This window comes from Dromiciops gliroides, chromosome 2 (genome assembly GCF_019393635.1).
Source record: "Dromiciops gliroides isolate mDroGli1 chromosome 2, mDroGli1.pri, whole genome shotgun sequence".
NCBI lineage: Eukaryota > Metazoa > Chordata > Mammalia > Microbiotheria > Microbiotheriidae > Dromiciops > Dromiciops gliroides.
Window position 1 is genome coordinate 545944523 of NC_057862.1, and position 25469 is coordinate 545969991.

General features: G+C 39.3%; 1 protein-coding gene across 5 annotated transcripts in view; it reads left to right on the forward strand.

The window, feature by feature from the left end:
• Window positions 1-25469, forward strand: part of FBXO16 (F-box protein 16) — an 81940-nt gene that overhangs the window by 43150 nt on the left and 13321 nt on the right. For 4 of the 5 annotated variants that reach the window (XM_043985262.1, XM_043985261.1, XM_043985264.1 and 1 more), the window contains 4 exons: window positions 1722-1928; window positions 11154-11318; window positions 14838-15070; window positions 20501-20603. In XM_043985262.1, the coding sequence (XP_043841197.1) occupies window positions 1722-1928; window positions 11154-11318; window positions 14838-15070; window positions 20501-20603 (708 nt within the window). Of the gene's footprint in view, window positions 1-1721; window positions 1929-11153; window positions 11319-14837; window positions 15071-20500; window positions 20604-25469 lie in introns of those variants that run through there. The other variant, XM_043985265.1, reaches the window with a different exon arrangement.

A 25469-nucleotide genomic window follows, 5' to 3' on the forward strand; every position in this document is an offset into this window, starting at 1 on the left:
AGAAGTCAGTACATCCGAGTCTTAGTTCTGATTCAGCCATTAACTTGCTGTGTGGCCTTGTGCAAGTTGTTGACTCTCTTGGCTATCTCATTTGTAAAATGTTATTGGAGGTGGCACAGTAGATGCTGTACCTGCCAGTCACTATGTGAACTTGGACAACCAATTAACAAAAAATTATTGAGTGCCCATTATATGCCAGGTACTGTGCTAGACACTGCAGATAGAAAGAGAAAAATGAAACAAGTCCCTTCCTTCAAAGAGGCTACATTGTATTAGGGTCAACAACATGATTATATGCAAAATAAAAATAAGGTGGTGGTGGTGATGGTGGTTGTTGTTATTGTGGGTTAGGAGGCACTAGCAGCCGAGAGGATGAGGAAAGGGGCCCAAGCAAGAAGTGGCAGTGAACTAAGCTTTGAAGAAAGTTTGGTATTCTAAGAGGTAAAGGCAAAGTAAAAGGAATTCTAGACATTGGGGATGGCTCAATGTACATAGGAGATTTGCCTCAGTTTCCTCATCTGTAAAATGAGGGGGGTTAGATTAGAAGATCCCTAAGATCTTTTACTGCTCTAGACCTAATATCCTAAGCATTAGTATTCCCGTTTTACATATGAGGAAAATGAAGTTAAGAGGTCAAGCGCTTAGGGTCACACAGCCAGAGAACCAGAGTCGGAACTCTACCAACTCACCTGATTCTTACCTTTGATTAGCAGGCTTGACTATAGGGCCTTCTCTAAGCAAAACTCTGAAATACCCAAACTTCACCCTCCTTCTCATCTATTAGTTCCTTCACCTCTTCTCCCCTTTCTTCCTCCCCATTAGGTACTTTTGCTCTTTTCTCTATGGAACCTGCTTTCCCTAAAAGGAGCTAATAGCAGTCATTTGTATTTTCCTGTGAATCTAATTTTTTTTTTTTGGTGGGGCAATGAGGGTTAAGTGACTTGCCCAGGGTCACACAGCTAGTAAGTGTAAAGTGTCTGAGGCCGAATTTGAACTCAGGTACTCCTGACTCCAGGGCTGGTGCTTTATCCACTGCGCCATCTAGCTGCCCCTCTTTTTAAATATATTTTTTTTAATTTTTAATTTTTTTTTCCTGTGAATCTAATTCATTGTGTTACCTCTTGGTATAGTCATACTTAAAACTTTATCTTTTAAATATGGCATCCTTAAAGACTTTGTCCCCCATTCAAGAATTTTTTTTAAAAATCTATGAACAGCTGGAGAAGGTTTTTTTTTTTCCCCTATTAGGAGTGTGTGTGTGTGTGTCTGTGTGTGTCTGTGTGTGTGTGTCTGTGTGTGTGTGTGTGTGTGTGTGTGTGTGAGAGAGAGAGAGAGAGAGAGAGAGAGAGAGAGAGAGATTGATTGTAAGAGACCCTTCTCTTGAAATCATCCCTCATAAATTTATGCCATATTTACTGTGTAAGGCTGGTCCCAACTGGCAGATCTTGGGCAACTGCCAGCTGTGAGCTCAAGAGAACAAGCCATCCACACACAGAGATTCATTTAGCCAAATTCATATGAACAATAGGTGGGGCCGGGTGGGAAAGTGATCAGAGAGTTAAGGGAACACAAGCCCCTAATGGAAAGGTCAGTTAGCAAATGGACTTTTTATGCTCTCGATTCTTGCTTCTCTTTCCCATTAATGAATCTCTGGAGTCATATTAAATCTGTAGCTGATTTGCTTTTCTTTGTTGTTGGTGGTGGATTTTTTTCTCTTTCAGTTTGACAAGTGGACAGATGCTCAGAGGAGAAGAATCTTGACGGGCTTGTTTGAGCAGTGCTCTCTGTCACAGCAAAAGTTCTGTAGTCGACAACTTCAGGAAAGAATTCCAGCAGAAGCAGTGGATTTCACAACCAAGCTCCCCAGGGTGTTGTCTTTGTACATATTTTCTTTCCTAGACCCCCGAAGTCTCTGTCGATGTGCACAGGTAAAGCAAATAAGCAACACTGAGTACTTGGGGAGAAGGGCCCTATAAAAATCTAATAAATGAAAGATGTTTTAATAAAATTAAGTTGTAAATCCATTAGCATAGTAATATTCTGTTTCATCTAGCTATAGCTAGGTATGATAGATTTATAATAAATGATAGATTTAGAGCTGAAAGCAGCCTTAGAAATACTAAAATCTAACCCCTTTATTTTGTAGCCGAGGAAAATGAGACCCAAAGGTTGTGATTTGCCCAGAATCAAACAGATATTAACTGCCTGAGGTGGGATTAAAATCCTAGATCTTTCTGATTCCAGGTCAAGTACTCTATCCGCTGTACCACCTCTCTAATCAACAAGAATTTATTCAGTGTTTATTATGAGCCAGGCACTGCCCTAAGCACTGGAAATTTTTTAAAAATTCAAAATAGCTTCTTCTCTCAAGGAATTTATATCCTAATTGGGGTGGGGGAAGAGAACCATGTATATGTGTGTGTGTGCATGTATGTATGTATTTATGAGAGATATATAGAGAAAGATGGAAATATTAGCTTCTGAGGGACCTGGGAAAGGCTTCCCATAGGACTTAGCATTTGAAATGAGTCTTAAAAGAAGCCAGAGATTTTAACAGGTATAGGTGAAGAAGGTGGCATTATAGGCTTGAGAGGCAACCAAAGGAACAAAGGAACAGAGTCAAGACATAGAGCATTGTGGGTAAGGAACAGCAAATAGGCCAAGATGACTAGAACTTGGTGTGGTCAGAGAGAAGAAAGTGTAAGAAGAAAAGGTAGAAAGGGGTCAGGTTGCAATGAGCTTTAAATGCTAAATGAAGGCATTTATATTTGATCCTGAAGGTACTAGGAAGCCACTGGAGTTTATTGAGTAAGAACATGACATGAACCTATGTTTTGGGAAAGTCACTGTAGCATCCATGCAGAATGGGATAAGAACTTGAGACAAGGAATGTAATTAAAAGACATTGTAGTAGGCCAGGTGTGAGGTGATGAAGGCCTATACCAGGGTGGTTCATAGTGTGAGGGGAGAAAAGGAAATGTATATGAGAGATGTTGTAGAGATAGAAAAGAGATTTGGCAGCTGATTGCGTATCTCTACAACATCTCTCATATACATTTCCTTTTCTCCCTGAACCAAGGATGACTTTTGAACCTGGGAAACTGGGAGAATAGTGATAACTTTGCTAATAACAGGGAATTTCAGAAGATGTGTGGATTTTGTGGGGGGAGAGATAATGAAGTCTGTTTGGGACATCTTGAGTTTGGGATAACCTTTGAGTTAGAGAAATCCAGTTTGAAATGTCCCACAAGCATAACATATGACTAGAGTTCAGGAGAGAGTTTAGGACAGGTTATAGGTATCTTAGAATTATCAACATAGAGATGATAGTTGAACCTGCGGATGCTGATGAGATCAAATGAGATAGTACACAGAGAAAAGAGGGTTCAGGACAAAGCCTAGGGAAGTTGGGCATGGGTGTGGATGAAGACCTTTTGTGGATCATTTGACTGATGTTTTGGGGGGATGGCTATAGGCCCCACTGAGGAGGTTCTGTAGGACATGGAGCTATAAGCACAATGTCATCTATAACCAGGAGTTTGACAAATACCTCACTGTGTTTTGGGAATCCTTCTCTTTAGACTGAGCGGTACATTCTCCATGACAAGGACAAACATCTTTAGTGAGCGTACATTTCCATGTTTTATACCTTGGTGTTGATAATCAGAAGATTATTGAACAGTTATCACTGTGGTTACATGTAGTAGGGGGACTGTCCGTACAATCTTAAGATACCCATGGGAGAGGTTTTTTGGAAGGAAAGTCTTTAAGATTGAATTTTGCCCTACTAAATCAAATAGTTTCTAGTAAGCAACAAGCAATAAATAAGAGTGGGATCTTGTCTTATCGATCAACAAGTATTTATTAACACCCACCATATTCTAGGCCCTGAACAAAACAATTCCTACTTAAGAGGAGCTTATGTTAGGTACTTCTTAGTTACTTGTATACCCAAAGATGTGGTCCAGGATGGGAAACCTCCAAAATATCACTTGTTCCATTCTCATGTTTTCATCTTTCTGTCCTCTCTATGTTCATATAGATCATTTTCACAAAGAAAATAGGCATAAAGCTTTCATAGAAATGCAAAAGGGTTGGTAATTCTCATTTGTACTTGAGCAATTCACTTCTCTTATCCAGGCCTCATTTTCCTCTCTTCTAAATGATGATCTTACCTTTGTGTATGTCACAGACCCCTCTACTGATCTGGTAGCACCTATGGACCCCTTCTTAGAACAATGCTTTTAAATGTATAAAATAATATACATAGGGTTACAAAAGGAGCCAATTCTTTTTTTTTTTTTTTTTTGCAGGGCAATGGGGGTTAAGTGACTTGCCCAGGGTCACACAGCTAGTAAGTGTCAAGTGTCTGAGGCCGGATTTTTTTGAACTCAGGGAGTCCTGAATCCAGGGCCGGTGCTTTATCCACTGCGCCACCTAGCCGCCCCCTCCACCTAGCCGCCCCCTAAGGAGCCAATTCTTAAAAAAGCAAATTCAGGGGCAGCTAGGTGGCGCAGTGGATAGATCACCGGCCCTGGATTCGGGAGGACCTGAGTTCAAATCTGGCCTCAGACACTTGACACTTACTAGCTGTGTGACCCTAGCCAAGTCACTTAACCCCAATTGCCTCACTAAAAAAAAAAAAAAGCAAATTTACAGATTCTAAGTTAAGAGCCCCTGATTCAGATATTTTATTTTTGCTACTGCTGTGCTATGTGGCACTAATAAATTTAAATATCTCAGTATTTATAAGAGCTGTTTTTGTTAACATTTCTGATATAAGTAACTGTAGGTTTCTGTTTTATTTTAATATCACGATTTAGTCTGACTTCTTAATTTTACAGATATGGAAACTGAGACCCAAAGAGTTTTAATTCTTAACCTAAGCTCATGCAGGTAATTAAGTAGCAGATCTGAGATTCAAGTGCAGGTCTTCTAGTTTCAAATACAGTGCTCTTTCTATTAGACTATATATCAATTTATCAGTCAATCAATGAGGGCTTATTGAGTATCTTTGTGTATGTGTCTAGCACTTTGCTAAATACTGAGGTGTACAAGAAAAGATAGAATGATAGTTATAGTTGAAAAGAACATTTCACTAAGAATGAAGAGACCTGGATCCCTGTTCTGGTTCTTCTACAAATAGCAGTGTCACAGTGGGCAAAGTGCTTAACCCAAGTCTAAATCACTCAAGAATCACACCTTATGTTTGTATTGAGTTCTGTGGTTTACAAAATCCTGTCCCATAAATGATTTTACTTGATCCCCTCCCCCCAGGAAACCTAAGACATACAGACATACATAGGAGAGGCAGTTAGCAGGTTAGGAAACTGAGGCTCAGAGACACTAAGTGACTTCCCCAAGTTACATAGATAGTGATGCTAGCTTGTCTTTATATGGTGCATTACAATTCACAAAATGCTTTCCTCACAACACTCTTTATTTGGTGGATGTCTTATTATCCCCAGTTGGTTCAGAAGGTTTTGCAATTAGGGAGTGGCAGAACCAGAACTCAAATTGCGGGCTGGTGATACCATATTTCAATGCTCTTTCCATCAGGCCACCCTCGACTCTCTGGTTATGAAACCAGGACTCAAACTGGGCTACTTCTGTAAGGTCCCTTCCAGTCCCTAATTTCTATGAGGATGTAGTTCCACAGAGCTAGCAGCCTAGTTGCATACATAACATGTGAATCAGTGAACAAAAAATTCTACAGAATAACATATGTTGGTACAATAAATTGCTGCACTGAATCATACAATTAGGCAAAGTCAACCACTCAATAAGCATTTCCTAAATTCCATTGTGCAAGCCATATGCTAAGCACTTGGGATACAAAGAAAGACAAGAGACAATCTCTGCTCTCAAGATGTTCAAAGTCTAATGGAGGAGCTCAAGGCAATATAGGCATACCTTAGTTTATTGCATGTGCTCTGTAGATATTGCCTTTTTCTAAAAAACAAAACAAAACAAATAAACTGAAGGTTTGTGGCCACCCTGCATCAAGCAAGTCTATCAGTGCCATTTTCCCAAAAGCATGTGTTCACATCATGTATCTGTGTCACATTTTGGTAATTCTCTCAATATTTCAAACGTTTTCATTAATATTATATCTGTTGTGGTGATCTGTGATCAGTGATCTTTGGTGCTACTCTTGTAATTGTTTTGGGGCACTATGGACTGCATCCATATGTAAGACAATGAACTTAGTTGATAAATGTCATCTGTGTTCTAACTGCTTCACCAATCCTGTGTTTCTCCCACCTTTCTGTGGGCCTCCCCATTCCCTAAGACACAATAATATTAAAATTAGGTCAGTTAGTAGCTCAACAATGGCCTCTAAGTGTTCAAGTGAAAGGAAGAGTCAATCGAGTCAGCAAACTTTACTGTTGTCTTATTTTAAGGAATCGTCACACCACCCAAACCTTCAGCACCTTGCCCCCATCAGTCAGCAGCCACCAACATCTAGGCAAAATCCTCCACCAGCAAAAAGATTATGAGTCTCTGAAGGCTTAGATGATATTAGCATTTTTAGTAATAAAGAATTTCTAAATTAAGGTATATGCATTTTTAAAGAAATAATACTACTGCACACTTAATAGACTACAGCATAGCATAAACATAACTTTTACATGCACTGGGAAACCAAAAATTTCATGTGACTCACTTTATTACAATATTCACTTTATTGCCATGGTCTGGAACTGAATTCACAATATCTCTAAGATATGACTCCATAGAATAAAGTGTAAAAGTAATTTCAAAAGAAATTAGAGAAAAAATTCAAAGGGGACCAAAAATTCATCAAGGGAGGCTCCAAAGAGGAGAAGGGATTTGTTTTTTCCCTAGTAATTCAATAGTTCATTTAATACTGCAGTATACTTCAGTGGACCCATGAGCTCATGAGTGGGGCCATTGCTTCCACCAGTACAGAACATAACCCAATGGTGCCTTCTCATTCTGTGTCATTCTTGTCACCATTCTCCTAAAATTACTCCAAAAAGGCTGGGAAGCATGCTTAGAATTCACTCTCTCCTCACCTCCACCTGCTTCAGAATTCAACTCACAAGTTACCTTATACAGGAAGCCTTTCCTTATCTCCCCAGCTTTTAGTGCCCCTCCCCACCAGAGATTCTCTTGTATTTATTTTATTTATATCTTATCTAAACATACATGTGTAAATATCATCTCCCCCAAAGAAGGTGGGTGCTTTGTGCTCAGGAGCTGTTTAATTTTTGGTTTTGTTTTCTCTGTGCCTTATATGGTGCCTGGTATATCATAGACACTTAATAAATGTTTGTCGATTGATTAATTAATTGGTGCAAAGACAAATGTGGTCTCTGTTGGTAATCAGCAAATAAACACAGTAGGATTTTATGATCTCTCTATCTTTCATGATAATATAGATAGCATTTCCTATAGAAAATCATTGTGAAAGTATGACTATTTCCTTCTCATATTTTCACCAATAACATCCTTGCTCACCCTCATAAAGATTTTATAAAGAAAAAGTAGGCATATGAGTCAGTCATAGCCAGTCATTTCTGCAGTGGCATTTGCAGGGGATGGGGGAGATAATAACATCATCTGTGTTGTTTTTTTGTGGGATTTACATTGTCTTGGTATCTTTCCCTTCCTGAGATGAGACTGCTTAGCAGATATTTTCCATGTGGCAGGTCCTTAATAAATAATTGTTCAATTTAATGGGATGGAGTTGGATTAAAGATTATGTTGCTTCCAACAGAGAAACAGATTTCCTCTGTGAATATTTGGGCTAATCTGGCTGTTCTTCCCAGCTTCATCATCTTAAATGCTATTTCTTCTTCCTTGCATAGCATTTTGGGGCCTGAGTAATTCCACTGTGTTTAATGTTAATATTTCTTCATAGCATCTACCATGTTCGATGTTTAGTGTTTCTTTATGGAGATTTTAACAGATCTGTTCCACTTTCTATCTATTTGTTCTCTTCCTGCCATTTTCATTTGTATGAATACTCTTGGAATGACTCACATGAGTCTCACACAAAGCTTTTTGTTGACTTGTTTTTGCTTTTACTATTTTTGGATGTTTTATGAGGCAATATTATGTACAATATCCTGCCATCTTCCTCCATGGTATGAGTTTGTATTCTAAATCTGTGCTGCCTTTAGTTGTTATGTCTTTCTCCTTGGTAAAGAGATCAAGTGTATGTTGACTAAAACACTTTCTTCTGCTCTGCTCCTTGTAGTGACATTTTACATCAGTTAATCAGTTAATCAATTAATCAACCAATCAATCAATAAGTAAACATTTATTAAGTGCCTACTATGTAAAGCTTTTCTAAGTTAAACTTTCATGTAAATGGTAATAATCGAAGTTGATATTTTTCCTTCTCTGCTCATCCTTGCCTCATTCTTCTTAGTAAAATAGGTTGAAGCTGTTTATTCTCTGAAGTTAAAATATTTAAGATAGCAAAAAAGTATAGCCAGTAATCTATCATTTACATAGTCCCTAATGAAATAAAAAATGGTCATCTTTCACAGTTAGCATAAATTTTCATAACTCAACACTTCATTACAGGCCTGTTAAATACATTTTTAAACTCAAAATTACATGCTAATGCCTATGTAACTTGACATATCCAAGCTCTTCCAAATATCAACTTCACATCGACTTTCCTTTGGTGAAGTTGATAAACCACAGGTAGACAGCAGTCTAGTTGGATGTGAAACAGATGCATTGATCAATCAAATCATTTATGCTCATAAGAATTGCTTTGTTTAAAAAAACCCCACCACAAATCATCTTATGAACAGCTTTCATGGAATCTACTGTATATGGCTATTGGATTTAGCTTTTTAAAGTAATCTCATCATTGAGGGCTAGGAAACTTATATTTTGTAGGCAGAGATCAAATTTTAGATATTTGCGATTTCCCCGTGTTCCCCCCCCCCCCCCCGCCGTGTCTGAATCTGCTCTGGAGTATTTGCAGGGTGAGTGAGGAGGGGAGAGGCAAGCTGAATTTCATTTTGTTTTACCATTAACCTTGCCCCTTTACCTACAAAAATCCCATTATCTCTGAGACCAAAAGAAAAGAAAAGAAACCAATACTAACAACAACAACAAAAAAAACGAGTTCCAAACTCTCAGAAAGTCCAGAAATAAGTGGGAGAAGAGGTTGGTAGGGTTAGCCTGCCTCCTCTTCCCTCAAAGCTTCTTGCTTCACTGCTGAGAGGCTGGGGAGGGGGCTGGGCTCCATTTCATCTCCAGGTCAAACAAGCTTGGAATGCGGTTTCTCTTCTGCCTTGCGTGGCCCGCCCTGTTGGAATCCTCCTCCTCCCCATCCCAAAATTCCCTGATGCTATCCCTTCTTTCTCCTTTTAACTCTTGTATCACTCCCCCCCCCCCTTTCCTTTTTGAAATATTGAATTTTTTCTAATCCTCCCTTAATGCCCAATATTTCCCTTAGGTCATGCTCTGAACACTGTATTTTTTTTTAAATGCTGACTGATGGGAATTTTGGTCATTTTCATTTGGTTCATCCTGAAATGGGGAGGGATTTTTGTTTGTTTGTTTGGTTGGTTTTTGTTTTTTTTTTGTGAGGCAACTGGGGTTAAGTGACTTGCCCAGGGTCGCACAGCTAGTAAGTATCAAATGTCTGAGGCCGGATTTGAACTCAGGTGCTCCTGACTCCAGGGTGGTGCTCTAACCACTGCACCACCTAGCTGCCCCTGGGGAAGGATTTTTAAAAAGTGGAAGAGAGTTGGTTTTCCAGTAGCCAGACTCTATAAATTTCTGAGTAGGGGAGGGAGGAGAGAATTAGCCCATCTCTTAGAGCTAAGAAAGAACAAAGAGGCTATATGATCTTTGGGTCTGTCCCCTACTTGTCAATGGACCCATTCAAAACCTTCAGCCTATTGTCTTTACTGTAAATACTCCCACACACAGGCCAGCCACTGTCAGTGTTTGTTCAGAACCCACAGGCTAGCAGGGACTATGCTAAGGCTTTGGCAGGAAAATGGGGGTTGGGAAGGGAGACTAGAAAATAAAAGATTCTATCCCTACTAGGTGAGATAGGATATATGCTATAGAGCTGATGATACAAAAATATATACCTGTATGGTAACTGTTATGGGTCTGGGGTATCTCAGAAGTTTTCTGGGGGAAATCAAGGAATCTTCTTGAAAAACTAAACCAGAGGACAGACACAAAGCGGCACGGGATCTGGACAGAGATAACTCCAGGATGACCACTCTTCATTCTAGTCTCCCCGACCCTTTGAGAAGATAACCCTATAAGATGAGTCTGCTGCCAAAGTGGTGTGAGGGACTAGAATAACCTCCCCTTACCAGACTACTTCCAACCCACCACCCAATAAGGGAACTTTCCACAGTCAGATGATCACCACATTTGACTACCATGGTCCTCTATAAAAGTATTTGCCTGTCTCCTGCTCAAGAGAGCCACACCTCTGAGCCATGCCTTCTCCCCATGAGAAGAAGTCCAAGGACTTCTCTCTTGGTTTCCTTTCCCTAGTACCTAATTAAACTGTTATTTTATTCTAATTGGATTTGTGTGCAAGAGGGTGTAATTTCTTTGGGGGGTATAATTCTTTAAAGAGGAATTTCCAAGGACCCTTACTCCAAACCCCCCATTCATTTCTCCTGAAACAGTAACAGTGGGCCAGTCAATTAAGGCAATAAGAATCTCTTTCTTTTGCTCTCTCTCTCTCTCTCTCTTTCTCTCTCTCTCTCTCTGTCTCTGAATCTCTGTCCATCTCTGTCTGTCTCTGTCTTTCTCTGGCATCGAATAACACTACTTAACCTGGTCCATGGGGTGATTTCAAGGAGTCTATGAACTTGGATGAGAAAAAAATTATATCTTTATTTTCATGAACATCTAACTGAGATTTACCATTTCCTCCTATTTTAAATGTAGTCAATAAAATGCTATTCTGAGAATGGGCCGATGGGCTTCACTAGACTGCCAAAAGTGTCTATCACTTCAAAAAAGGTTAAGAATACCCAGACTAGAAAGACTTCATGAAACTTCATTCTGAAGAAAGGAAAGGCATTTGGGAAATGCAAAGGCTGTTCCAAGCAAGTGAGAGCTTAGGTGAAGGGCTCAGACCTGAGGAAGGGCATGGGGATTGACCTTGTTCTTGCTTTTTGCAGGTGAGCTGGCACTGGAAGAACTTGGCTGAATTGGATCAGCTCTGGATGCGCAAGTGTTTGCGTTTTAACTGGTGCATCAATTTCTCTCCGACCCCATTTGAACAGGGTGTATGGAAGAAGCACTATATCGAGATGGTGAAAGAACTTCACATTACTAAGCCCAAGGTAGATAGGAATAAAAAGCAACCAAAATGAAACTGCATGTATCATTAAAGGGATCTGGAACTAAAAATGTGGCCAAATCAAGCTAGGAGTTGTTGATTTTCATTGTTTTGGTAATAAAACTCAGGGGTTTATAGCTTCTGATCAGTTAGAGCTATTCATCACTATTCAGCCACATGTCAATTCTCAGTAACCGAGACTTTCATAGACCCTATACCACAGCATTATGTACTTGTCCCAGCAACAAGATCCTTCAATACCTGGAACTCCACCTGCCTGGGCACCAGGCAATTCTGTCACTGGAACTGTGGATAATTTGGAAGGGGGCTCCTGGTGTGAGAACTCCCTCCATCAAGGCAGATTGCAACCATGACTAAACTATGATCAAGTATAGATAGGGTAAGTGAATTGCTCAGGGATCTACAACTAAGTATCAGAGGCAAAATTTGAAACCTGGTCTTTCTTACTTTTAACCTAGTACTCTTAACAATGCTGCCCCTACTAACAAAAGATAAATAATTTGAAGTCAACTGTACTTGTGGTGGTACAGTCGATAGAGAACTGGGCTTGGAGTCAGGAAGACTCATCTTCATGAGTTCAAATCTAGCCTCAGACACTTACTAGCTGTGTGACCATGGGCAAGTCACTTATCCCTGTTTGTCTCAGTTTCCTCATCTGTGTAATGAGCTGGAGAAGGAAATGGCAAACCAGTTCTCTATCTTTGCCAAAAAAAAAAAAAAAAACCCAAATGGGGTCATGAAGATTCCGACAGGACTGAAACAACTGAACAGAATTTAGAGCTTTTGATCATTCTACCCACATAGACTTAACCTTTTAACATTGTACTATTTGTGAAGAAAAGGTTTGCTGAACACATTTGTTATATAAATTCATTAATGGTGCTAGGTCTTGCTGCTGTATTTATTCTTTTTTTTTTTTTTTTTTTTTGGTGAGGCAATTGGGGTTAAGTGACTTGCCCAGGGTCACACAGGTAGTAAGTGTCAAGTGTCTGAGGTCAGATTTGAACTCAGGTCCTCCTGAATCCAGGCCCGGTGCTTTATCCACTGCGCCACCTAGCTGCCCCTGCTGTATTTATTCTTATCAGCACTTTTATGTAAACACATACTTCTAATTACAAATGTTTAATTTATTCATTAAACCCAGTCCAGCAGCAAGAATTATATTGTAAATAGCTGGAGTTGCTCCATGTTGTTGAAAGGTCTGCAGTATTCTTTCTCTAAGGACTCTTTCTTAAAACCATTCTTGTCCAGTGTTCACTAATTCAGGAAGGAAACAAGTGTTTATTAAGCCTTTATTAAGTGCCTGTGTTGCCAGGCACAAGGTTAGATGCTTCACAGATTTGTCTAGTTTGATCCTTACAACAAGCCTGGGAGATAGGTTCCATTATGATCCCCGTTTTATAGTTGAGGAAATTGAGACAGACAGCAGTTAAATGACTTGCCCAGAGCCACACAGCTAATGAGTGTCTGAGGTTGGATTTGAACTCAGGTCTTCCTGACTCAAGGCTCAGTGCTCTATCTACTGCATCAAGTAGCTACCTCTGTTCCTCTCTTTTAGGAGATAAATGGCCCAGCAATAATTTTGTTCTTACTCCTCAGTAGCCTCCTAATTTTTTGTAGTCATCAACCAGTGCCTTGGATAACCAGTAGGAAAACTGAAAGCATCTTCCCTGAGGGTATTATCTATTTTTTGTTGTTGAGTCATTAAGGTCATGACTCCATTCAGATACAAGAACACAAAAAACTTTTCACAAGGCAGATAAATCCCTATGTGCTACATGTAAATCCAAGTTTTGAAAATCAGATAATTTTAAAACCCAAGGGGAATTTGCTGGTTGGAGAAACCTGGGAGCCTTTTGCAATTTCAAGAAAGTGGCCCTCTTTCCCCCACCCCCAACTCTCCAATTGTATCAGGTTCTTCTCAAAGCAGGACACACCTACATTTATTACAATAACAAATGCTTAATAGATTCTTAGGGCATTAAAGATGCACTGGGGTTATATTGTGAGGAAAGTATTTTGTAAAATTTTAAAATGCCATATAAATGTGATTTGTTATTTTTGCTCTTAACCCAAACTTCCTCTAAATAAGTAGCATTGCCAAGATTCAAAGCCAGGTATACTGACTGCAAATTCAATGCCTTTAACTCCAGACCACATTGTTTCATAATATGCAGATAGAGAATTACTCTCCCAGACTCCTCAAAGCTGAGGTCAATAGCAGGCTGGGACAGGATTGGGAGCACTTTAGTTCAGACTAATAGAGACTTCCCTCAGATTGCATTGTAGGAGTCTTAAATGTTTTTTTACCACAAAGAGGAAGAGGAAAGTCCTTCTATTATACACCTGAGAATAGCAGAAATACTCTAGGGAATGTCACAGAAACATCTCCGTCAAATTGCGGGGGATGTTTCTGGGGCTGGGCTACAAAAGAACAGAAATAGTTGGATGCTCTGTTGCCACTGACAATTGGTAACAATTGTTAGCTAGAGAGATGAGCCAATGTTTTGACACCTTTGATCTTGGTGTGGGTCCTCCCTCCAAGGATGACCTAACAATCATCCTTCTGTTATTGATATTTCTATAGTGCTTTAATAATTGCAATCACTTTACATATATCTCATTTGAGTCTCATAACAGCCCTCTAAGATAAGTATTAAGGAGTATTATTATCCCTCTTTTTACAGATGGGGAAACTAAGGCAGCTAGGTGGCACAGTGGATAGGGCATTGGATCTGGAATCATGAAGATCTGAGTTCAAATTAGCCTCAGATACCTACTAACTGTGTGACCTTGGGCAAGTCATTTAACTCAATTTGTCTCTGTTTTCTCATCTGTAAAATGAGCTGGAGAAGGAAATGGCAAACCATTCTAGTATCTTTGCCAAGAAAACCTCAAATGGGGTTACAAAGAGTCAGACATGATGGAAACAACTGAACAATAATAACAGCAACAAAATGAGGTTCATAATAACACCTACCTACCTCAAAGTGTTGTGAGTATCGAATGTGATAATACTTGTAAAGCACTTAGTGAAGTGCCTAGCACACAGTAGGCACTCTAAAAATGCTTATTTACTTCTCTTTCCTCTCGCTGTTCTCCATCCCCCAATGTTCAGAAGGGTTAAGTAACTTGCTCCTGGTCACACAGCTATGGAGGGATATTTGAACAACTATATACTTATATCAAAGCTGCAGGCGGATCCTTTTCTATCTAAAAGACCAGAAAACAGTGGGGGAAACTATTGAAGTTTGAGTATGTTATCCTCAAAGTGCTTAATTTAGCCCCTGAGTATTCTGTGTTATGAAATTTAATTCAAATTAATGGAATTAGTTTATAGAAATTAATTCTACATTGTTATGCTGGAGTTCCTCAGTGTTGGAAGTGGGTGAGTTTTTTTGAATAAGTTAGTAAGCTATAGCAGTAACAGAATTTGTATTGATATAACATTAGTATTTCGGATAGATCAGTAATCATGTATCCCTGTCATTTCTTCTGTTAGACGCCACCAAAAAATGATTTTATGACAAGTGACATTCGGACAGCATCAGGCGACCCTACAGAGGTGAAGCCATCCCCTTCATCCGCCCTTCATTCCTCCTGCTCATTTAGGAAGAAGACTAACCGAGGGGAAAAGGACCTTCCGCCATGGCGTTCTTCTGATAAACATCCCACTGACATTATTCGGTTCAATTACCTAGACAACTGTGACCCCATTGAACAAGCCTGGCAGGTGTAAGAAGCTAATATCCTTCTAATCTCATATGCTTTTGGAAATATTAGGTTGAAACTGATGGCTATAGCATGGTGATCTGTGAGGAAATGGGGGAGATGAAAAATTATATAATTCCTACCCTCAAGGAGGTAACAGTCTGATGAAGGAAGATAGGAGTGAGGAATAAAGGCATGTACTTGTATGCAACAAAGTATGATTGCAGGGGCAAGCTAGGTAGCCCAGTGGATAGAGGGCCCAGTCTGGAGTCAGGAAGACCTGAGTTGAAATCTGGCCTTAGACACTCATCAACTGTGTGACCCTGGGCAAGTCATTTCACCCAGTTTGCCTCAGTTCCTCATTTGTAAAAGGAGCTGGAGAAGGAAATGGCAAACCACTCCAGTATCTTTGCCAAGAAAACCCCAAATGGGGTGACAGAGTTGGACATGACCAAAACAACTGAACAACTTGATTGTAGAATATGGTATGGCCAAAGAAGAGATCCAGGTAAACTGTTATTAGAAAATCTGAGGAAGGGGAGTCAGAGGAGTGTGCTGAAGCCAGCTTCTGAGAACCCAATTGTTAAATTTTCAGTGTGAGCATTTACACTTTGGAAATCAGCAAAATGTTATAGAGAGGTTTGATTTGTTTTGTTGATTGTATAGAATTAAGAAAGCGATGGAGAAAATGTTAATAATGCACATTAAACCTATAAGTGTATTGTGGGTACATTTCCCCACCCACCCCCAAAGCCAGTTCTTAAACATGTGCCAACACACTCCTGGGGAGAGATCACTTCAGTGTAAGGGGCTGGAGTGGGGTGTGGATCAAGGAAAGCTTTCTGGAAGAGCTAAAACTTAAAGGAACTGAAAAATTGCAACCCCTATGCAGAGGGAGTGCATTTTAGGCATGAGTAATGGCGATAGAGAGAAGCAGAATAGGTTTAGGAAACAGCTAGTGACCTATTGAGGATAGAACATAGAGTATATGTGGAGGCTAGAGTGAAATAAGACTGGAAAGATAGGTTGAAGCCAGATTGTGGAAGACCTTAAATCCAGTCTTTGAACTGAACTCCTTAGAATTTCACTTCTCTTCTACTTAAGCTTCTCCAATGATACAACATTTGTAAAGTGCTTAGCACAGTGCCTGGCACTTAGTAGGCTCTCAATAAATGCTTGTCCCCTTCCCTTCTCTAACTCTTGAGGTCAATATATTTTCTGGTCAGTTTCCTTTTCATTTAGTTTGCTTCTGTTTTATTAATTTAATTCCTTTTGGGTTTTGTTTAATTTAATTGATTTTTATGTATATTTTAAGAAATATTTCATATCATTTATATGATATATACTTTATATTTATATTTACTTATTTTATTTATATAATCTTTTTTGTATTTGCTGTTATTTCTGAATAACTGCTCTTCCCTTCTGCCCCTGAACTCAGCCTTGCTTTACATCAAAGAAAAACAGTTCATCAAAACCTACCAATCTAGAAGCCTATAGCATCTAACAGCATGTGCAGCATTCCTTCCACTCTTCGCTTTGGGGTCTTTTCTCCCTTATCTTTATAAGGAGCTTTATAGGTCATCTAGTCCCATTATCCCCCTCATGTAGGAATCTTCTCTACAACATCCCTGATAGGAGCTTAACAAATGTTTGTTTATCTTTGATTAATAATAAAGCAAATAATTGATTAATTATAGATAGAAATACAATAGTTAATGAATGGATCCAAGGGAAGCAGCATAGTACAGGGGATAGAACCCTGACTCTGGATTCAGAGGACCTGGGCCTGATTCCTGCCTCTGATGCGTATTCATTGTATAGGTCATTTAACTTCCCTGCACCTCAGTTTCCTTATCTGTAAAATGAGCAGGTTGGACCAGACAGCCTCTAGGATCTCCCCTAGTTCTAACTCTATGATCTTGTGATTCTAAGGAAGTTAGGTTTGAGGATTATGATACTTATTCTGGTTCCAGAATTAAAGCCCATTTCAGAGTGGTCCGGGGGAAGGAGGGGAGCCTCAGTCCATTCCATCACTACTAATATAGGCAAGAATGTGGCTATATTCTCTTGCAAGTGGCACAAGAACTCTCTTTGGGATCCCTAAATACCTAGTGAAGTACTTAATAATGGTCTTAACATTTGCATATTTAGTTTTCAAAGCACTTCTTCATCTGTTATTCCTCTTATCCTCATGCCTTTTCAGTGAGTACCATGACCCGATTTTCCAGAAGAGGAAACTAAAGTGAAGCAGTGAAATGACTTAGCCAAAGTCACAAAGCTAATGAGTGTCAGAGCTAGGATTACAACCCAGGTATTCTGACTCCCCATATGGGATTCTTTCTGTCTGCTACAACATCTCATCTATCCCTACCTTTTGCCTGGGGGTGAGACCCAGAATAATGTAGGGAAAAAAAGACCTGGGGAGGGGGGGAATGATAGCATCATTAGAAGGTCTCCCATGTAGGAGGAATAGACTTGTATTGCTGAAACCCAGAAGGCAGAATTTGGAAGAATTAGTGGAAGTTTTAGGGAGGAAATTTTGTATTTGATTTAAGGAAAAAACTCAGTAAATCATAATTAAGAGAGCAGGCAGATAGGCATGTCAAAAAAGGGTGAGTGCCATTGGGCAATAATACTTCTTTTTTTTAATCATAAAAGTAGTTTATTATTTTCCAGTTACACATAAAGGTAGTTTTCAACATTTGTTTTCATAAAAATTTTAGTTCCAATTTTTCCCCTTCCTCCCTTCCCACCCCCTTCCCCAAGACAGAAAGCAATCTGATGTAGGTTTATATGTATAATCACATTATACATATTTATGCATTAGTCATATTGTGAAAAAAGAATCTGAACACAAGGGAATGTTAAGGGCTAAAATTCTAGCTAGTCTGTCTAAAATATCTAATGAGTGGTCGCCAATAAATTATAAACTTTAGCAAGAGTTAGGCTTTTAAGCATTTATTAAGGAGAATAAGAATTTGATAAAGAGAGAGAGAAAGGCCTAGATTCATCTATCTATTAAAGGGAGAGCACATTTCTAGCTCCCTTCTCCACTGGAGTCCTCAGGAAAGAGCGAAACAGAGCACCAGTCTCTTCCTTCTTCCCCCCACTAGCAAATGTCACTTCCTGACGCCAAAGAAAAGACGCATGTTCTTGCCCTCAAAGACCTTCCTTTCATGGCGGAACTTTTCTACAAGTAAGTCTCCAGCTGGTAGCATCATTCCAATCTTTACAGGAAAAACCTCAAAAAAGAAAAAAAAATAGCCAAAAAGTAGAAACAGTATGGTTCAACCTGCATCCAGAATCCTCAGTTCTTTATTCTGGATGTGGAGAACATTTTCTATCATGAGTTCTTTGAAATTGTCCTGGATCAGGCAATAATACTTCTGGGTCAATGTGAAGCCTTCAGGTTCCTTATTCTAAGGACACTGAAATAACTTATAGATGTGGTTGCTGAGTCTATTCATTGTCAATGATCTTTAAAAGCCTGTAGAGAAAGGAAAAGGAACTGAAGAAAGGCCTCAACTTTTAAAAAAGAGAGTACAAACTATAGATGAGTAAACTTAACTTCAATTTTGGGCAGAATTCTAGAATGTATTTATTAAGAGTATGTTTGTTTTTTTTAAAGAGTATGGTTTGTGAGCATTTAGAGAGAAGAGCAATGATCACCAAAAGCTAGAATGGTTTCCATCAAGTACAGGAGATAGCAAACTAACTTAATTTTCTTTCTTTCCTTTTTTGTTGGATGGGATAACTCAACTGGTAGATTAAGGGAATGCATTTTCTTAGATTTTAGCACAAAATTTTACAAAAGTTAAAGTCAACAAGCATGTATTAAGCACTATGCGCCTAGAGGAGGGTTATTAGGATAGTGAGAGGACTGGAGAATTTTGAATATTCTAATCTTTTGAAGGTACTGCAGACTCTAGAGAAGAAAAGACTCAGAGGAATGATATCATTATTTGAAGGGCTCTCATATAGAAGGAGGAATAGACTTGTGCTGCTTGAAGCCAAAAGGCAGAACATGGAGGAATTAATGGAAGTTTCAGGGAGGCAAATTTGGATTTGATTTGAGAAAAAAACTTTCTAATATTTAGAGATGTCCATTAGAGCTGAACTGTGCTGCCTTGGGAGGCTGGTGGGCTCTCCTTCTTTTGAGGTCTTCCAGCAAAAGCTGGATGACCACTTCATGGCAATGTTGTAAAGGATGCTATTTTTCAGATGTACTGTTAGACTAGATGGACTCCGAGGTCCCTTCTACGAAAGAGATTCTGAGATATCTCCTCTGACAAAGCTGCCGTTACCTCCTAAAGGCAGGGCTCAAGCAAAATTATGACATTTGCCTTTGCCTTCTTCATCTTCCCTTTCTCTCCAGTTTGGATTTCTGACCTTCCCACACACTTATTCTGTGTCCCTTTATAGAAAGGCTTTGGTCTTAGCACTTGTCAATTGATTCTTCTTAATGTATTAGCTGACCATTCATTAAGATATAAACATTTTAATCATATGGATTGACAACTTCAGAATCATCTTTGAATCTTTGATATTTTCCTTTCCCTTGTTTCTCATATACAATCATTTGTCATCTTTTTTTTTTAATTTTGGAGACTAGATTTCCCTTTTTCACCCAGGTTGGAAGTACAGCAGCCACTCAGGGACCTAACCTCACTGCCGTTCCCTAGCAGAAGCTTTGTTCCATTTCTGACCTGGACAGATTTGTTCCTCCTTAGGCAGCTGGCTCTTAGGGGCTCATCCTATAGGGGCCAGATTTAGGAAGGACATCTGTTGGCTTTAGCACTGCTACAGCTCAGAACTCCAGAGCTTAAGCAATCCACTGGCCTCAGCCTCTTCTCCCCTCTGCTGTCACCGCAGAGATTCCAGATGTGTGTCATCTGTGCCACACTCAGGCATTTGACAAGTCTTGTTGACCTGACTTCCACATCTCTTGTATCCATTTCCTTCTCTTTTCTCACACAGCCTCTATACTAGTTTAGGCCTGTGAGAGGGCCCTTGCTTGGATAAGTGTTTTGTTGTTCAGTCTTTTCAGTCGTGTCTGACTCTTTGTGACCCCAGTCGAGGTTTTCTTGGCAGAGATACTGGAGTGCTTTGCCATTTCTTTCTCCAGCTCATTTGACAGATGAGGAAACTGAGCCCAACAGGGTTTGCTTCTGGTTCCCTATTGCCTCTAAGATGAAATGCAAACCCTTCTTTGGGTCATTTAAAGCTTTCCTTTCTGTATTTTTTTTCATAGTCTTTCCTTTTAAGCACTCTAGGTTTACATCCTCAGCAGCTAGCAAGGCATTGCACATAGTAAGTGCTTAATGTGTATTGAACTGAATTGTATCAAATTTGTTGGATCCAGCAATTAATGTTCCCATTATCATTTATGAAAAATTGATACTTTTCTCTTCATTTTAAATTTTTGCTAGTGTTTCTTTTCTCAATTTATAGGAAGAAGAAAGGAAATGAACAGGCCTCAGATTTCAGCCGACAACCACATAACAAGAAAAATAAATTTCAAGACAGATCCAAGCTGAGAAAAGCACAATCCCTGGCAAGTATATCTGAATGACAATGTTTTATTTCACAAATGCTACAGAATGCTTAACCCTCTATCATCTCTTTGAGAAAGAGAACTGTTCAGTTTTTCTAATGCCAAACTATTTCCTTATCTATGATAGGTATAGCACTTTGCAGAGCTTAAAACTCTATATAAATGCTAGCTATTATTATTATTCAGATTTCTTTGCTGTTCACTATTATTAGAATTTATAATTATTATTATTACTGGTAACATATTTGACATATATGTGTATGGCATTCATACTTACACTTGACCTTCACCACAGCTCTACAAGATAGGCAGGACAGGGATTAGTGTCCTTAACAATAATAATAGTGTTCTCTCTTTTTCCAGTTTGCCCTTTCTCCAATCCAAACTCTTTATAGCTGGCAAAATAATAATCAGTATAGTAAAAGGGATAAAGTGCTTGACTTCCAGTCAGAATAGCTTGGTCTCTAGTCCTGTCTCTTTTTTTTTCTTTTTTTTAGTGAGGCAGTTGGGGTTAAGTGACTTGCCCAGGGCCACACAGCTAGTAAGTGTTAAGTGTCTGAGGCCGGATTTGAACTCAGGTACTCCTGACTCCAGGGCCAGTGCTCTATCCACTGCGCCACCTAGCTGCCCCATGTCCTGTCTCTTTACACTCAACTAGCTGCATGACCAATGAGAGAGTTTTTGGTGTATCCATTTTTTGCATATAAGGAAATGGAGAATCAGATTAAGTGACTCAAGTAAAAGACTAGAACCCAAGCTTCAGAAGTCTTCTTTTTACTAGGAGACATTTTGCCCATAGTAATGATGGTAAAACAAAACAGAACAGAAAACCTATCTATGTTGTGCTCTATCATCACAAAATACTCTGCCCACAGTCTTCAGTTGCTTTTAGTCATTGCTTTCCCCTTTTGGGGGAAATTTTCTTGACAAAGATACTGGAGTTGTTTGCCATTTCCTCTCCAGCTCACTTTACAGATGAGGAAACTGAGGCAAATAGGGTGAAGTGACTTGCCCAGGGTCATACAGCTAGTATCTGAGACTGGATTTGAACTCAGGTCTTCTTGAGTCCAGGTTGGATGTTCTGTCCACTGTGCCTTTGATCTCCACAACCTGGTCAGGTAGGTAAGACAGCTGTAATTATACTCATTTTACCAGAAGACACTGAAACTCAGAAAAGTTAAGTACCTTGTCCAAAGATGTATAGCCCGTAAATGGTGGAATTAGGATTCCACCCCAGGTTTTAAATTCAGTTCTCTCTCCACTATAGCATCTTGCCCCTAAGTAAGAGAAGGGGACAGTAGGCAGTTATTACCATGGGATGCCTTTCACCTACATTGATAGATCTAAAATTTCACCATTGTCAGTATTCACACCTCAGACTATCTAATTTTTGTCCAGATTTACACATAAATCTTCTATGAAGGACATTTCCAAAACACTGGAACACAGAATTTCGATGGTACCATACTATGATTCAGATGTGTTCTTTCGCATCCCATTCTCACTATATGACTTGCTCTGATTGATTGATTGATTGATTTCCTGGAGATATGTATGTGTGTTTGAATACACATGCATATGTGTATATTTGTCTATATATGTATACATATGTATGTAAAAACAACTAAATAAAGAACATTTCTTTCACTAAGAAAAAAACAGATAAGTAATTGCATTTCTAATAAATTAAATAAGTACTGACATGGAAAGTAAGCAAAGGGGTTCCCAATGCGATCTAGGAAACTTGTTGGTTCCTTTCAGACTGGTTCTCTGAATGTTTCATGTTCATAGGAACATGGATTTGGACTGGAAGGGATTTTGTAGAGGATCTAGACCAGCGGTGTCAAAGTCAAATTGAAAATGGATCCTCGCCAGCTGCAGGTTGACTCGCAAACCCACAAAAATAGCATTATCTATATTTACATATATGTATATGTATATACACACATACACATATGTATATTTTTTCATTAAGCATTTCCCCATCGCATTTTTGGGGGGCAGGGCAATGAGGGTTAAGTGACTTGTCCAGGGTCACACAGCTAGTAAGTATCAAATATCTGAGGCCAGATTTGAACTCAGGTCCTCCTAAATCCAGGGCCAGTGCTTTATCCATTGCACTACCTAGCTGTCCCCTCCTCATTGCATTTTTTTTTTTTGGCGGGGCAATGGGGGTTAAGTGACTTGCCCAGGGTCACACAGCTAGTAAGTGTTAAGTGTCCGAGGCCGCATTTGAACTCAGGTACTCCTGACTCCAGGGCCGGTGCTTTATCCACTGTGCCACCTAGCCGCCCCCTCCTCATTGCATTTTAATCTAGTTTGGGCCACTTGGAAGTTTTGCAGGCTGCATGTCTCCCTGATAATTTGACACTCCTGATTCTAATCCAACCCTACTCATTTCATAGATAAGGAAACTGAGGCCCAAAGGTGAAGGAAACAAGGGAAAGGAACAAGCATTTACATGCCTAGTATGTGCCATTTATTAAGTGCTTACTATATGCTAAGCACTTTACAAATATTTCATTTGATCCTCACAGTTTCTACATCTGTAAAATAAGAACGCAGAATGAAACAGAGTAGTATAGTGGATGTATCATACACTGGACATGGAGTTGGGAAGACCTGGCTTCAAATCATGCCTCATACACTTATTAACTGTGTGACCCTGGGCATGTCATTTAAACTCTGGCCCTTAGTTTCCTCAGTCTGTAAAAATGAGAATGTTAGACTAGATGAATTACAAGGGCCCTTTTAGCTCAAAAACCATGAAAATAATTGTTATAATCCTTCAAAATATCCGCTGTACTTTAAAAATTAGTCTACTTAAAATTTTATTTTCCAAGCAAACTTTACATTCCTATAGAATTGAACAGATCTGCACTATGCTTATAAAGCAATGAGTTTGGCCCAGCTGGAATTCATTTAAAGCCTTGAGATTAATTTACATGCCATTGGCTTGAGGTGATCAACACTGCCAGTATTCAAAACTGTCAGTTTTGCTTTATCTTATGAAACTTATTTGTTCTATTATACCCAAATATAGTGCAGAACAACAAACAACTTCTTTCACAGAAAGCCTTCCCTTCTTAATAGCAGCACTTTCCTTCTTTTAATTATTTCCTACTTAACAGTACGTAGCTTCCTTTGTAAATATTTGTTTGCATATTGTCTCTTCTTGAGGACAGGGACTGTCTTTTGCCTCTTTTTGTATGCCCAGTGGTTAGCACAATGCCTGGCACATAGTAAGTGCTTAATAAATGCCTATTGATTGAATGAACCTAGGGTGAGATCTTTAGAAATTTCATATGGTTCATATAACACTGTCCCAATGGTGTCACTTTGCAAAGTTGCATTGGAGTCCAGTGGATGGAGAGTGAGCCATCTCTGATACACACCATGCTAGCCTTGTGGCCCTAGGCAAGTTCCTTTAACCTCTTGGCTGCCCTGGCAGCTAAGACTACAGGATGCAGAGTAGTTGCCAATTTGCATTACTCACTGAGAATTCCCTACAACAATCAATTCACAGGTCCAGACAGGAAAAAAATTATCATCAGACACCATCATAAATCAATTGTTTAATGACTCCACTTCCATTCCTTCTGATTTCCCTATCCATAACACTCCTCCTTGGCCACCACTCCCCCATGTGTTTTGTCGTCTCCTGTTACAATCGCAACCTTAATACAATGCAGGGACATCTGGCTTGCTGGCGTTTGTAGCTCCTATACTTAACACAGTGCCTGGCACAGAGTAAGTGCCTAGTAAATGCATCTTCATTCATTCATGGTAAGGTTGTTTGGTTACTGTCTGTTGTAATGTTTCATCTAAAGTTATAAAGACCAGTTAACAAGCTAGGGAAGCATGGGCATGTCTGTACATTGACATTTCCCTGGATTCTCTTCAGTACCATCACTTATCTCTTTTTTTCTAAGCCCTGTTTTCAAATAACATACTGTTCTTTAATTTTTTTTTTTTTTTTTAGTGAGGCAAATGGGGTTAAGTGACTTGCCCAGGGTCACACAGCTAGTAAGTGTTAAGTGTCTGAGGCCGGATTTGAACTCAGGTACTCCTGACTCCAGGGCCGGTGCTCTATCCACTGCGCCATCTAGCTGCCCCATAACATACTGTTCTTTAAAGAACATCTACAAGATGGGTAGAGACAGGAGAAGTGGGGTGAGAGCTGCCATAGCAGGGTTCAAAAGATATCTGATTATCATTTGTAGGGGCTTTTTGAAAAAGTTCTTACAAGAGGCAGTAAGTGGGTTCTTCTGTCTTTATTTTCCTTTATTTTTTAAAGAATTTAAAATTTTCATTGACACTTTATTTTTACCTCATCTTGATTTCTAAGTATCTTTATTCTCCCACCCAGTGAACCATCCCTTGTAATAAAAAAAAGAAAAGAAAGAAAAGGACAGACAATAAGTTCAACAAAATTAGCCAAGTCTGACAGTATATTCAGTATTTCAGACCCATAGTCCCCACTACCACCAACTGCAAAGAGAGAGAGGCACATTTTTTTCATCTCCTCTTTGAAGACTTATTCAGCATCAGTTATGCAGCTATTGTTCAGTGTGGGGTTTCCTGTTCTTGCTGTAATGGTCATTGGGTATAGTGTGTTCTTGGTTTTGCTTGTTTCACATGGTATCATTTCATACAAATCATCCCATGCTTCTCTGTATTCTCTGTATTCCTTGTTTCTTATGGTGTAACATTACATTCATGTACCATGATTTTTTAAAACCATTCCCCAATTAGAATGTAAACTCCCTGAAGGTAGGAACTTTGCCTCTTTTTGTATCTTCAGTGCTTAGCACAATATGTGATATATAGTAGGTGCTTAATGAATGTTTATTGATTGATCGAATA